General features: G+C 55.7%; 1 protein-coding gene across 1 annotated transcript; it reads left to right on the forward strand.

Moving 5' to 3' along the window:
* The first annotated feature begins 7,115 nt into the window (after window positions 1–7,115).
* On the forward strand, window positions 7,116–11,694 carry LOC140699752 (ral guanine nucleotide dissociation stimulator-like). The gene is made up of 8 exons (XM_072972295.1): window positions 7,116–7,296; window positions 7,697–7,807; window positions 8,444–8,637; window positions 9,272–9,331; window positions 10,282–10,475; window positions 10,676–10,817; window positions 11,086–11,179; window positions 11,537–11,694. The coding sequence occupies exons 1-8, from the start codon at window positions 7,159–7,161 to the stop codon at window positions 11,549–11,551; spliced, it is 948 nt and encodes a 315-aa protein (XP_072828396.1). The 5' UTR covers window positions 7,116–7,158; the 3' UTR covers window positions 11,552–11,694.
* The last annotated feature ends 1,363 nt before the right edge of the window (window positions 11,695–13,057 follow it).

The raw sequence follows: 13,057 nt of genomic DNA on the forward strand, positions 1-13,057 counted from the left end.
GCACTTGGCCAAGAAGATGGACGTGTATTGCTGAATGTATAGAGTTGGGAGGGAAGATAGGACAGGCCAGGGGAATGTATTTGAAATGCGGGCTCTCCTGGAGCTTTCCTGACAGGAGGTCATCATACCTAGGCACCTTCCTCCCCTGCCAGGCCCTTTACTCCTGAAGACCTTCCCACAGAGCCCCTCAGCCAGGACCCACATGATCCCAGGGCTCTCCCACATCACATCTCGCCATCTGCTCTCACTTCTGTTCTCATTTTGGCCCCCTTGACTCTCCTACTGTGTGGCTCTGCTCTCTAGGTCTCAGGGGACACCTCTGACTCCCTCAGGGATCCAAAGTCAGAATATTAGATCCTACGGACCTGAAGTTTCACGATGGGACTGAATTTATGAATCAGTCACCACATGCAGAAATACCGCTCTGCATGACTGTCATAATGGGGGTGGGGGTTTCTCTTCAACAATCCATGTTAAGTCGATGGCATAAAAGAAGCATGTTTTTCTTGCAATGAGCATCCCTACTAAATTGAGCCATTTCTCTGATGAGGCTCTAAAAGACCGACCCATAGCATGAGGAACAGAGTGAAGTGATATTGTGCTATAACGTGGTATAGAATGCTGTGATACTTCTAAAAATTGTTATTATCCAGTTGGGCTAGAGTTATTGAAAAAAAAAAACATTGTGTGAATATGACCCTTTAAATTTCTCATGTTTCCATGAAATTCAGAAGATGCTGGTGAATTCATCCATTCCTTTCTCAGCATTCATTGAGATGATCCTGTTTTTTCTCCTCACACTGTCATGCATTTTGCTAGGGTGAAGCCATCCTGCATTCCAGGAATCATTCCCACTTGCTCATGGTGTGCAATTCTTCTTACACAGATGGATAGGAATGACTAGTGTATAGACTTTTTCTGCCCTTTCTACCTCAGCTCAGGCTTCCTGAGCCCTGGTAGGGTGGCCGGTGATGGCCAGGACACAACACTGAACCACAGAGGTTTTTGCCTTCTCATTAGTCATGATAATTGTTCTTACTAACCCCCGATGCTTGATTTACACAGTCATGACTGTCAGACAGACCTGCACTCACCCATTTCCCACCCTCATGTCTCACTCTCCACTCGTTCCTTCTCGGATTCATTCACTTCTTCCTTCAAACCACCCGTCCTCACTCTCAGTGACAGCCTGAGAGCGGCAAACTCTCTGAGTCTCTTGGATCTGAACACAATGTTATTTTGCTTTTACTCCTGAGTCATGGCTTAGAAGGAAAAATATATGGACCTTCCTGTGATGTGTCCCTTCGCATCCGAGATGTCCTTCTGAAGTCTTGAAATCAGTGGCAGCCTGGCCTCGCACAAAGTAGGCTCACTTGGACCACTGGGCCCTGGCTGGGCTGAGAAGCATCCGTGCAGATGGGGCATTGTCCTTGGAGGGGCATCAGCAGGGTCCTCGCGGGTCAGGAGGCAGGGGAGGTGAAACAGTGGCAAGAGCCTCTCCTGTGGTTTCCATGGGGAGCAACAGGGAGGCAGGACTAGCAGGTGGGAGGAATCAGCATCTCTGGGTGGAGGGGCTGCCCCTACTTGTCTGTCCCCCCCCCCCCCGGGTGTGCTCACTGGCATCTTCTACTGTCTCTAGGAACTGACTAGCGCTGGGAGGGGCAGCCCCTCCAGGCTCAGTGGGACCCAGGTGTCAAAGTGTCAGAAAACAGACAATAAAAAACAGCTAGCATACCTATCCAAACCACAGGCCTCCGTTTCCACATCCGTGGAGGGCGGGATTGGTCTCAGTGGCCCTCCAAGGCCCAGCCCTGCACTCTCAGAGTCCAGCCAGCTCCCAGGACCTCCCCAAATTCTGGTCCTAAGCGTCTGGGGTCAGCTAGGCAGCCAAGCCACTACCCAGCCCTGCAGCTCAGGCATTTCAAGGCCAGTGGGTCGCCTGGGGCCTCTGTGGGAGAGCAGGCCGTGGTGGGGCTGCTGGCTCAGCTTCCAGGTTGGACTTCACAAATGGAACGGGGGGCTCTGGGCTGGAATAATGCAGGCTTGTTCGTCAAGGGGAAGGACAGGGGTAACCGGGTCAGAGCACAGACTGCCAGTGCCTGGAGAACCATGCTGAGGCCCAGGGCCGACGGGGTCGGCAACCGGGAGCGCGCATCCTGCCAGGACCCTGTAAGATGGTGGCTGCTGTTTAATGCTGAAGCTCACACTGCCCAGAAGGCTTCTGGAAGTAAACACGCTCTCATAAACACAGGAACATCCTGAGAAGACAGTCAAACAAGGCTGGGAGACAAATGCAGGGCACGCGGCCCACCGCCCATCAGACAGCACCCCTCGCACCCACTCCCTTTGTCACCACGGCTGCCTGGCCTGTCAGTGGAGACAGCGAGAGGCCTGGTTTCCTGACCGCTTGCCCAGTGGCCAAAAGTCAGGGCTGAGGTTGGCACTTGTTCACCAGGGCTGTCCAGGGGACAGCAGGTGCCACAGAAGGATCTGTGGGGCCTCCTTGCGTCTGGCCAGAGGGACAAGATCTGCAGAGGGTTGTGGGGGTGCTGGTCCTGCACCCAGGAAGTTCACTGGCTAACTGGCCATCCTTTCCTGGAATCCCTGAGAGCCAGCAAGATGGGCGCCTTGACATTTGGGACAGGACTGAGCCACCCCATGTCTCTTCTGAGTCTTGTCTTTCTGCCTGTCCTCCTGACAAGGTGGCGCTCTGAGCATTTTCATCTCGAGACAGGAAGACAGAGTCTCACAGGGGCAAAGTGACCTGCCCAAGGCCACACAGCCGCAGCCAGGAGGGGCTCAGACTCCATTTCCAGCCCCTTCCCACTGGGACATGGCCTGCAGCTGCAGAAGGCCCCAGCTGCAGCCCTCAGAGTGTTCTCGGGAGTCATTTTGACTCCAGAGCCAGGGAAAGCAGGAGACTCCCAGGCCCCACATCTGCAACTGATAGCTATTGATAACAACAACAACAACAACAACAACAACAACAACAACAACAACAACAACAACAAGTCACGTCCAGAGCGTCCCAGGGCCAGAGTATCCTCCTTGAAGGCAGAAGGTGGGTCAGCTGGCCTCCTTCCTGCCAGGTAGGGTGGGATCCTGGTCCTCAGCCCCTGCCACAGCACTGGTGGGTTTGGGGGACCCCGCAGCCTCTAAAAGAAGCTCCTGGACCCCCTTGCCAGCCACTTGGCATACCTTCTCCCTTCTGGCTGCCAGCATTTCTTTAATATTCCTCTTCCCATCCAGGTCCGAGAACCACCCTAGGTTGTCGGGGATGGTGTGGTGTGTCTGGCAGCCAGGACAGGTCACAATGACCACACCCTGGTGATAGGCAAGCTTGGAGATATGCTTGGAGGACCTAGTCCCAGAGACATTGCAGGTGATGACTAGCTGGTAGTGCGCGGGCGCGGGTCCCTTCTCAGAGCTGGAGGGACGCCAGCCCCAGCCCCAGCCCCAGGCCCGCCTTCACCCTGCGGCCTCCAGGCAGGCACCGAGCCCCCAGCCGCCACCTCAGGCCAAGCATCCGGGAGGCGCGCGCCTCTCAACAGTCTCGGCAGGCGTCTCAGCGCTGTCCACAGGATCCCGCCCGCCCGCAGGCCCCACCCGCCATGATCTGCGCAGCGGAGACCGACCCCCGCCCCGGCTCTCCCCGCGCCCCGGCTCTGCCCGCGCGGCAGAGGCCACCTCCGGACCAGACTGTCCAGCCACAGCCGAGATCGCGCCCTGCCCCAAACCCGGCTTTCCCGCCGCGGCCGAGAACGACCCCCGCCCCGGCTCTCCCCGCCCCATCTCTCCCCGCCACGCCAAGTTCGCGCCACACCCCAGCTGTCCCGCCGCAGCGGAGATCGCCCCACGCCCCATGCCCCGGCTCGCCCGGCGCGGCCGAGACCGACCCACGCCCGGCTCTCCCCGCGCCGCGGCTCTCCTCACACGGCAAAGGACGCCTCCGGACCAGACCGTCCAGCCGCAGCCGTGATCGCGCCACGCCCCAACCACGGCTTTCCTGGCGCGGCCGAGACCGACCCCCGCCCCGGCTCTCCCCGCGCCCCGGCTTTCCCCGCGCGGCCAAGGCCGCCCCCCACCACAGCTGTCACGCCGCAGCCGAGATCGCCCCACGCCACATGCCCCGGCTTTACCGGCGAGGCCTAGACCGACCCCGACCCCGGCTCTCCCCGCGCGCCCGAGGACGCCCCCCACCCCAGCTGTCCCGGCGCAGCCGAGATCGCCCCCCGCCCTAAGCCCCGGCTTTCCCGGCGCGGCCGAGAACGACCCCCGCCCCGGCTCTCCCCGCGCAGCCGAGACCGCCCCAACCGGGCTCTCCGCTCCTGGCCCAGCCCTTCCCCTGCCCCTGCTCCGCAGATTTCTCCCGTCCTGTTCTGGCCCTTCCCGCACAGCCCATACCGCCACTCTCCCCGCCCCAATTCTGCGCGCGGCCCAGGCCACGCCTTCGACATCTTGGAAGCAGGCTTCCCTAGGCTGCTGCTTTAAAGATGGTTTTGAAGGGGAAAAAAAGGAAAAACAGAAAAGAACATAAATACAAAACAGACACACTCATAGAAATAGAAAACAAACTTGTGGTTGCCAAGGGGCAGGGGCGTGGGACGGGACAGACTGGGAGTTGGAAATGTGCAGATACTGACAGGCAGATGCAGAATAGATGAACAAGATTATACTGTATGGCACAGGGAAATACATACGAGATCTTGTGGTAGCTCACAGCCAAAGACATTGTTCCAAAGAATAAATGCATGTTCACGTATCACTGACAAGTTGTGCTCTCCACGGGAAATTGACAAAATGATGAAGAAAGATTAATCAATTGCCCAAATGCCTGTCTATATAAATCAACCTTTTTAAGTAAAATACCAAAAAGTGGAGGGGGAAAACAAAAGCTGCGGATTCTTTCCATAGCATCCCGGTGTGTTTGACGACATGGAGTGACCCTATTCGTTCCTTCAGCGAGCGTTCGTTGAACGCCTCCTGTGTGCCTGATACTGTGCCTGGTGCCCAAGAAATACTCCTTGTCCTGAAAAAGCATACAGTCGGACATGGAAATAAGCAGCTACAGCAGCGTCTGGGCAGTTCTGTCCTACTCAGCCGGGCCCCGCTAGTTCAGACATGATCACAATTTGGGGAAGGCCTGAGATAAGGACTGTATTCGTGCTAGTCCAGAAAGCATGTCGTCTAAGCGAACTGAAAGAGAAAGCACCTAAGAGTACAAATGGCTTCAAGGGCCCTAAGAGCATCCATTGACATGCTACAGCAGTGAAGGCAGAATCCACTTTAAGGAGCAGAGAACAGAGAAAGCACTCACCTTACAAGGGCAGACCTCTGACTGCCCTGTTGCCATCCCACTTGAGGGAGTGGGACCTATAGGAAGGAAAAGTGACCTGAAAGTCAAAAGGTAAGTGGTAATATGATAAGGCTGAGAAAGGGCCAAATGAGCAGCCGTGGCAATGACACAGTGACTTCAGTGAATCGGTCTCGTGGGAGCTGCCTGAACATGGAACCCCCAATATCTCAGTGGCTTAATACAATCCCGGGCTTTTCTTCACTTGCGTAACGTCCAAAAGGGGCTTATCTTCCTTGGTGGGTAGCTCTTCTCCTAGCCAGAGTTCAGGGATCCAGGTTCTTTTTATCCACTGAATCTATCATTTCGACGTATGGCTTCTCAGGTCTCAAGGACGTGAAGGAGAACGTGTAGGAGGTTTTTATGGGCTGTGCTGAAGTTCACATGCCACCGTCAGACCTCAACAGCTGAGCGTGCCCGACTGTGAGGGAGGCCGGGAAATGGAGTCCAGCCGCATCTGTGCCCACGAACAGGAGGAAGTGACCTTGGTAAGCAGCTAGGCCAGACCGCCACACGGAGCTAGAGGTAGAGGCCAGCTCCCTGTGGGTGGGCACCCTCTCGCCCTGACCTTGCTATCTCTGATGCCGAGTTGAGAATCTTGGGCCCCCCGGTCATGAGGCCCCTACTGTCATTTCCTCCATGCCATGCTGCCCGTGGCCTTGCTCTCTCTCACGTCCCCATTGTAGTCCATCAGAACAAAGATTACTTCCTGATCACATCCTTCCTTGTCGTTCAGTTTACTCGCTGGCCTTCCTCCTACCTGGACGGAAGCTCCCTGAATGCAGGGAAGCAGCCTATGAGATGGTCACGTCACTCTACCGATGTCAGCCACCATCTGCCCATCTGTCCCTGGGTCACTGCATATCCAGCTGGAGAAGTTCAGCCTGCCAGACTGTGTAATCAGAGAAGCGGACAGTTTTCCTGCTCCCAGGACTGTGCTACTGAGTGTGCACAGTGGACACAGGCTGTCTCTGATCCCAGTTCCAGCCCTGCTACCTGCGTGGCCTTGACTCATGAGCTCTAACCTTCCAGCAAGGGCCTCAGACTTTCTCACTCGGTTTGCTTTAGAAAACCGAAACCCTCAGACCTCAGGATGCTATTGCCCATTTCTCCTGTGTGGGGACAGTTTCCTGCTGGCGACACAGAGTGTGAGCACTGGTTTACAAAGACACACACACACACACACACACACACACACACATATACAAAGACACACACATAGACACCCGTGTACAATGACATTGAATAAGAATTATCGCATCCCATCATAAGAGGAACAGACGTGGAGGAGGAAGTCAGAGGAAGATAACTTGGGTTGCAGGCAACACCTACAGGTGACATGACTCTCCAATTTTTTAGGCCTTATTCCACTTGCACCTGAGGACATCCCTAGAAGTACTTTCTAGAATCATTCCCACTGGGCAGCTGGGGAGACACACCGGCCTGGACACACACCAGGACTTCCCCAGGATGGAGAACAGGTAAGGATGAGGAGTGGATTCTGGAAGCCAGGGCGTCTCCTCAAAGCTGCCTGCAGAACCTCCCCCGGCAGCTATAGAGACGGCGGGGCTGCTCTAACTGTGCAAGGTGCGGGTTTGCGTGGAGAAGGGCGTGAGCAGGCAAGCAGCCCAGAGGGCTCATGTGGAGGTGTCTTCTGAGGAGGGGGTTCCAGGAAGTGGACCCCAGGAAGTGACATCACCTCCTTAACAGACCCCAACCGAAATGGAACCTGGTTACCAGGCACCCACATTTGGACAACAGCTCCAGAGCCAGCGCACTTGGCTGGAGACAGTTGAAGACACAGGATGTTCTCCTCTTGTTTCCCGGTCTCCCGGGGCTTCTCCGCCAGGAAACCCTGGACTGCGAGGTTCTTCGGTGGCTGTAGGCGTCTGTGGAACCCTCCACCCAGGCGCCTGTGGCCTATTTTGAGGAGGTCACCTAAGGTAACGCTGGGTGGCCTGGAGAAGGCCAGTCTGGGACCGGCCTCCATGGGGGGCCCTCCCTGGGCAGGCCCACTTTCCCTCATCTCCATGTCGCTGAAGGGGGACTTGAGAGGAGGTGTCCCCTCTGGGCAGGAATGGCTTGTTGAACACTTGGTGACCCGGTGGTCCTGTCATGGCCGCACCCAAGGACAGGGCTGATAAGGGGGAAAGAGGACTCCTGAGGGGCATCATCTCTGGGTCAACGGGAATACAAGGCACCCACTTTGTCAGCTTTTCTGCCCCTGAAGGAGGTCTGTGCAGACAGTGGTGGATGTGTGTCAGGACTGGAGATGTCTAGTGGGTCGGAGAACCAGACAGGGCTCTGAGGCTCCTGCCTGGCCTCTGGGCACTGTATTTACAGGACTCCACACACGGGACGGGACAGGACCTGGTCCACGGAGATCCCCGCTCCACCTCCCTGCAGGAGGCGCAGGTGCCCCACGAGAGCAGCAGAGCCCAGGACGCGCTCAGGGTGAGTGCGAGCGAGGAGACTCCACACCCAGGAAGCCCCGGGCCCCGCTGCTGCCCCGCTACTCCCCTGGGCTGCCTCTTAAGAGAGCTGCTGGCAAAGGCATCTGATGCCCCGTCTCCCCCATCTGCCGTCACAACCCAGGCCCTGCCTTGGCCAGACGCAAAGTCAGTGCCCACATATGAGTCCGAATCTCAGAAAGAGACTCGGACAGAACTTCAGTCTATGTGAAGTCAAGGGTATTTCTGCATTTTTCTACACGTTGTCCTGTTTCTTCTCCATCCCCACGTGTCCACATTAACCTGAAGATCCTGAGCCCTCCCACCCCAGGCTCAGCCGCTGTGTTCTCATCCCTAGAATGGGATGCTGTGACAGCAGTCACGGGGATGATGTGGTCCATGCAGGGAGGGGCCGGCACTGTGGTGCCGACACAGGGATCTGAGACACTGATGCATTTCATCATCGCCCTTCGCCCCAGGTACTGGTGATGCCGAGAACCTAGGATCTGCTTCAGGGCTCCCCTGTTCCACCTCAGGCACAAGAGCTTGAGGCTTGAGGATTCGGTCTAATCTCCAGCCCCAAGTGCCTGGGGGTCCCCGGTGCTGCCTCTGATCCATGTCTTTCCTCTTTCCACCCCAGGGGGGAGCTGGACCATCAGGGAGCGGGGATGAGGCCTACAGGGCTTGGAGCCTCCAGCGACACAGGCTGGAGAAGCTGGTGGCAAAGCTGGTGCCTGCCGTCCTGGGCGGGCACCCCTCTTACGTGAACACATTTCTGGGCAATTATCGAGCTCTTGCCACCGCCCAGCAGGTGCTGGACCATCTGTTCCAAAGGTGAGCACTGTGTCTTCATGGGACATTGGGGACCTGGCCACCTACCATCAGAGCCATGAGGCATTGTTCCTCTACCTCTCTGAGCCTCAGTGTCCCCCCTGCACGCTGGGGTCAAGAGAGGATCAGGCCCTAGGAGGGTAGGAACAGAGGGAGATCTTCATGGAAGGTGCTCTCCGGGGACCTGGCTCACGGAAAGGGCAGCTGGCGGGGCTGTGGTTGTGCGAATTTCATTGTCCTCCTGCCCAAGAGCTAGCGTCTGCCTCCTGTGTCACTGGGACTTTGGCCACGGGTGGAACTGTTTTCCCATTTCAAAGGGGATCGGTGACGCCATTAGCTGTCCCTGTCCTGGGAGAGTGAGAACAGTGATCCCTGGGAGGGACAAGTGGGGTCCCAGGCCCACTGAGATGTGCGCCTTGGGGCCAGGTGGGCTCACTCACTCATTCCTCAAATGTATAGAAAGGGCCCCCAGGGACAGGGGCTTTTCTAGGAACAACCATCATTTAATACATCGAGCAGACATCAGCTCTGCCCTCCAGGGCTTCCATTCTCTCGGGTGTCACACTGTCACACTAGACAGCACATCCAGCTAGTGTGTTCGGGACAGTCCATGTGACGCCTTCCTGCTCTCCTCTAGATACGGATGCGTCCTCCCTGTTACGGAAGAGGACGGGGGACCCCTGCACCAGCTGAAGCAGTGAGTCTCTTGGATTGAAGCGGGAAGGACTCCTTCCCCAAATAGTGTGTGAAGCTATGGGCTCTCTGGTTGGGCAGAGGTGGGCGGGATCCTGGATCCCGCATATCCTGTGAGTCTGGCTTGAGAGCAGAAGTCCTAGGGCTTCCCCTGGCAAAGAAGAGACAAGACCCAGAGAGCTGTGGATGCGACTGTGGCACTGTGAGGGGCATCTGGGAGGTCAGAGGACAGAGTCAAAAGTGAAGAAAACCCACAAGCATCCCCTATCCATCCCATCCCTGCCCACACGCCCTTTGGGAGACACAGACCACAAGGGGTAGAGAGCATCGTGCCCACCAACTAGTGTAGCCTCAATGGTGGGGACTCAGCTGGTGCTCAGGGGACCCAGGGAGCCTCAGGGGACAGCTGAGCCCATCCTGATGATGCTGAGTGGCAGGGGCAGAAGGAGACCCAGGCAGGGTCCCTGGAGGATTGTGCAGCCAGCAGGTGCAGGAGCTAAAGTCTGAGGAGTGAGGAGGCCCGTGGGCAGCCTGGATGGCCGACACAGCCTGTCTGTTCCCTCCTGGCTCAGGCACTCATAGAGCAGCTCCTGTGTCCCTTAGAGGGCAGTGCGCAGAGCACACAGCCTGCCTGTCCTCACAGACGTGCCATCCAGTGGGGAGGGGCAGGGAGAGGGACATAGCAGTGTGACAGGTGTCCCTGAAGCAGTGGACAGGTGGTCACGCCATTGAGCCAGTGCTGTCCCTTCAGAAGGCTTGTAGCAGCCCCTCCTCTGTGTCCAAGCCCGCCTCTGCCCACACTGCCAGCTGAGATGGGACATGGAGCAGAGCCGGCCTCTGGATGGGCAGGAGCCAAAGGCAAAAAGTCCCCGGTCCCTGCAGGGCTACCCTGGGAGCCCAATGTGGTAGGAAAGGCTAAGCCTCTGACTCTGGTGTCCCCCTGACTGCACCCAGGGCCATGGCCTCCATCCTGGGCACCTGGCTGTTCCAGTACCCAGACGACTTCCACCAGCCTCCAGAATTCCCATGCCTGAAGACCGTTGTAGCTTACGTAGAGCTCAGCATGCCTGGCTCAGACCTGGAGCAGCAGGCCCACCTCCTCCTGGCACAGCTGGAGCAACTGGAACTCCCAGAGGCAGACAGTGATGGTGAGGAGGATGCAGGGTGGGGGATCTGGTGGGTGGGGAGGGGACGGCACTGGACCCCACAGAGCAGAGCCTGGGAAGACTCCCTGGGGGTGGAATCCTGGAGTGAGATTTGATTGAGTAGCAGTGAGGGCTCCCCTGGCTTTGGGAGACACGTGGGAAAGCAGTCCTATTGATGAGAGTTTCCCTTCTTGGAGCTACAGCACCAGCTCCAGAACCCGCTGGGGAAACCCCTCTGGGTGGAGCGCCAGCTCCAGCTCTCCTGCCTGCGACAGCGCCAGAGCCAGAGCCAGAGCCAGAGCCAGAGCCAGAGCCAGAGCCAGAGCCAGAGCAGAGGGACGCGCTGTAAGTATCCGTCTGGCTCGGCTGCCTCCCGCCGCCTTCAGGGCCGGGCCGCCCACTCTTCCTGAGGTGTCTGTGATTTACAATTCCGGATTATTCTTAGAGGTGATAACATATTCCTTGCGGCCTGTTGTGTCTGTGTTTTATGGTTAATAGAAACTTCAAAGTGCCCTACATGTCTCTGTTTGGATAGACTCACTTCTCTGCACCAGACACACAGGGCGGGGATGTGGACAAGTGGCCCCAACACGTTCCCACCCTCTCCCTGCAGGTCCTGTGAGGCAGCGGCCTCCTCCCTCTTGTCTGCTGTGGACCCAGGGCCCAGCTCAGGGCCTCCATCAACACTCCCTGAGACCCCACCCTTGGTAAGTGGCCGCTCATGGCATGATCAAGACAAGGACTTAGAAGGCAAGCCCAAATTTTGACCTTAGAGGATTTGTTTTCTTCCAGCAGTGAGACTGATTTTGTGTTTGTGTGAATGTTGCCTGTTTGTCCGACATCCATGGAGCCAGCAGCTCACATGCCATTCCCCGTACGGCCACCAGAGGGAGGGATGTCACTGCTTCTGAGAAACACTGTTCCATTCCAAAGTGCTCCTTCCCAATTTAGCCCTCCTCAGAACATGTTTTAGAAAGTGAGGATTTCTTTAAGCTATAGAGGTTTGGTTTTTTTCTTCAATCTCGTTTCAGCTCTAATCTCAATACACTTTAATTCACAAACAGAAATTGAGCCACTGAGTGGAAGTCGTCACTTGGGATACACAGACGTGTGTTCTTCTGTGTCCAGCCCCCATCTGTGTCCACCTCTGTCCCTTCCTCTCTCCCTCCAACCGTCTGCGTTTGTAAATATCTACTTAAATAAAAGACTTTGACAATCAGTGCAATGTACAAGAGATATTGTAATTCATGTTGCCTTGTGTGCGTGTGATGTAGACTTGGGTAGAAAGCGGTCTGCTCACAGGACAGTGGGGTTGTCCCTGAATCCCTAGGAGACAGTTGAAGCGGGGCAGTAGGTCTCAGTGGGAGTCACTCACCAGGGAAGTTCTCCTGCTCAGCACAGCCAAGGTGGGTCCTCATCGACTTCTATCCCCAGAGCACTGAATCTGCTTTCCCCTGGGGAGCTTTGCTACAATCCCGTGTATCCTAAAGTGTCAGAAGAAAGAACAGTGATGATAAGAACTGTGGGAGAGGGACAGGTTTTGATTTTAATTACCTGCTCCTCTACCTACAATGGCTTACCCTTGACTTTATTATAAGGAACGCTCAGCCACCTGGGAGCAGAGTCTACACCTTGGACTTGAGCAAATTACAGGTCTCTAGCCCAGCACTTGGCCAAGAAGATGGACGTGTATTGCTGAATGTATAGAGTTGGGAGGGAAGATAGGACAGGCCAGGGGAATGTATTTGAAATGCGGGCTCTCCTGGAGCTTTCCTGACAGGAGGTCATCATACCTAGGCACCTTCCTCCCCTGCCAGGCCCTTTACTCCTGAAGACCTTCCCACAGAGCCCCTCAGCCAGGACCCACATGATCCCAGGGCTCTCCCACATCACATCTCGCCATCTGCTCTCACTTCTGTTCTCATTTTGGCCCCCTTGACTCTCCTACTGTGTGGCTCTGCTCTCTAGGTCTCAGGGGACACCTCTGACTCCCTCAGGGATCCAAAGTCAGAATATTAGATCCTACGGACCTGAAGTTTCACGATGGGACTGAATTTATGAATCAGTCACCACATGCAGAAATACCGCTCTGCATGACTGTCATAATGGGGGTGGGGGTTTCTCTTCAACAATCCATGTTAAGTCGATGGCATAAAAGAAGCATGTTTTTCTTGCAATGAGCATCCCTACTAAATTGAGCCATTTCTCTGATGAGGCTCTAAAAGACCGACCCATAGCATGAGGAACAGAGTGAAGTGATATTGTGCTATAACGTGGTATAGAATGCTGTGATACTTCTAAAAATTGTTATTATCCAGTTGGGCTAGAGTTATTGAAAAAAAAAAACATTGTGTGAATATGACCCTTTAAATTTCTCATGTTTCCATGAAATTCAGAAGATGCTGGTGAATTCATCCATTCCTTTCTCAGCATTCATTGAGATGATCCTGTTTTTTCTCCTCACACTGTCATGCATTTTGCTAGGGTGAAGCCATCCTGCATTCCAGGAATCATTCCCACTTGCTCATGGTGTGCAATTCTTCTTACACAGATGGATAGGAATGACTAGTGTATAGACTTTTTCT

The sequence above is a fragment of the Vicugna pacos genome, chromosome 11 (assembly GCF_048564905.1).
Source record: "Vicugna pacos chromosome 11, VicPac4, whole genome shotgun sequence".
NCBI classification, from domain to species: Eukaryota; Metazoa; Chordata; class Mammalia; order Artiodactyla; family Camelidae; genus Vicugna; species Vicugna pacos.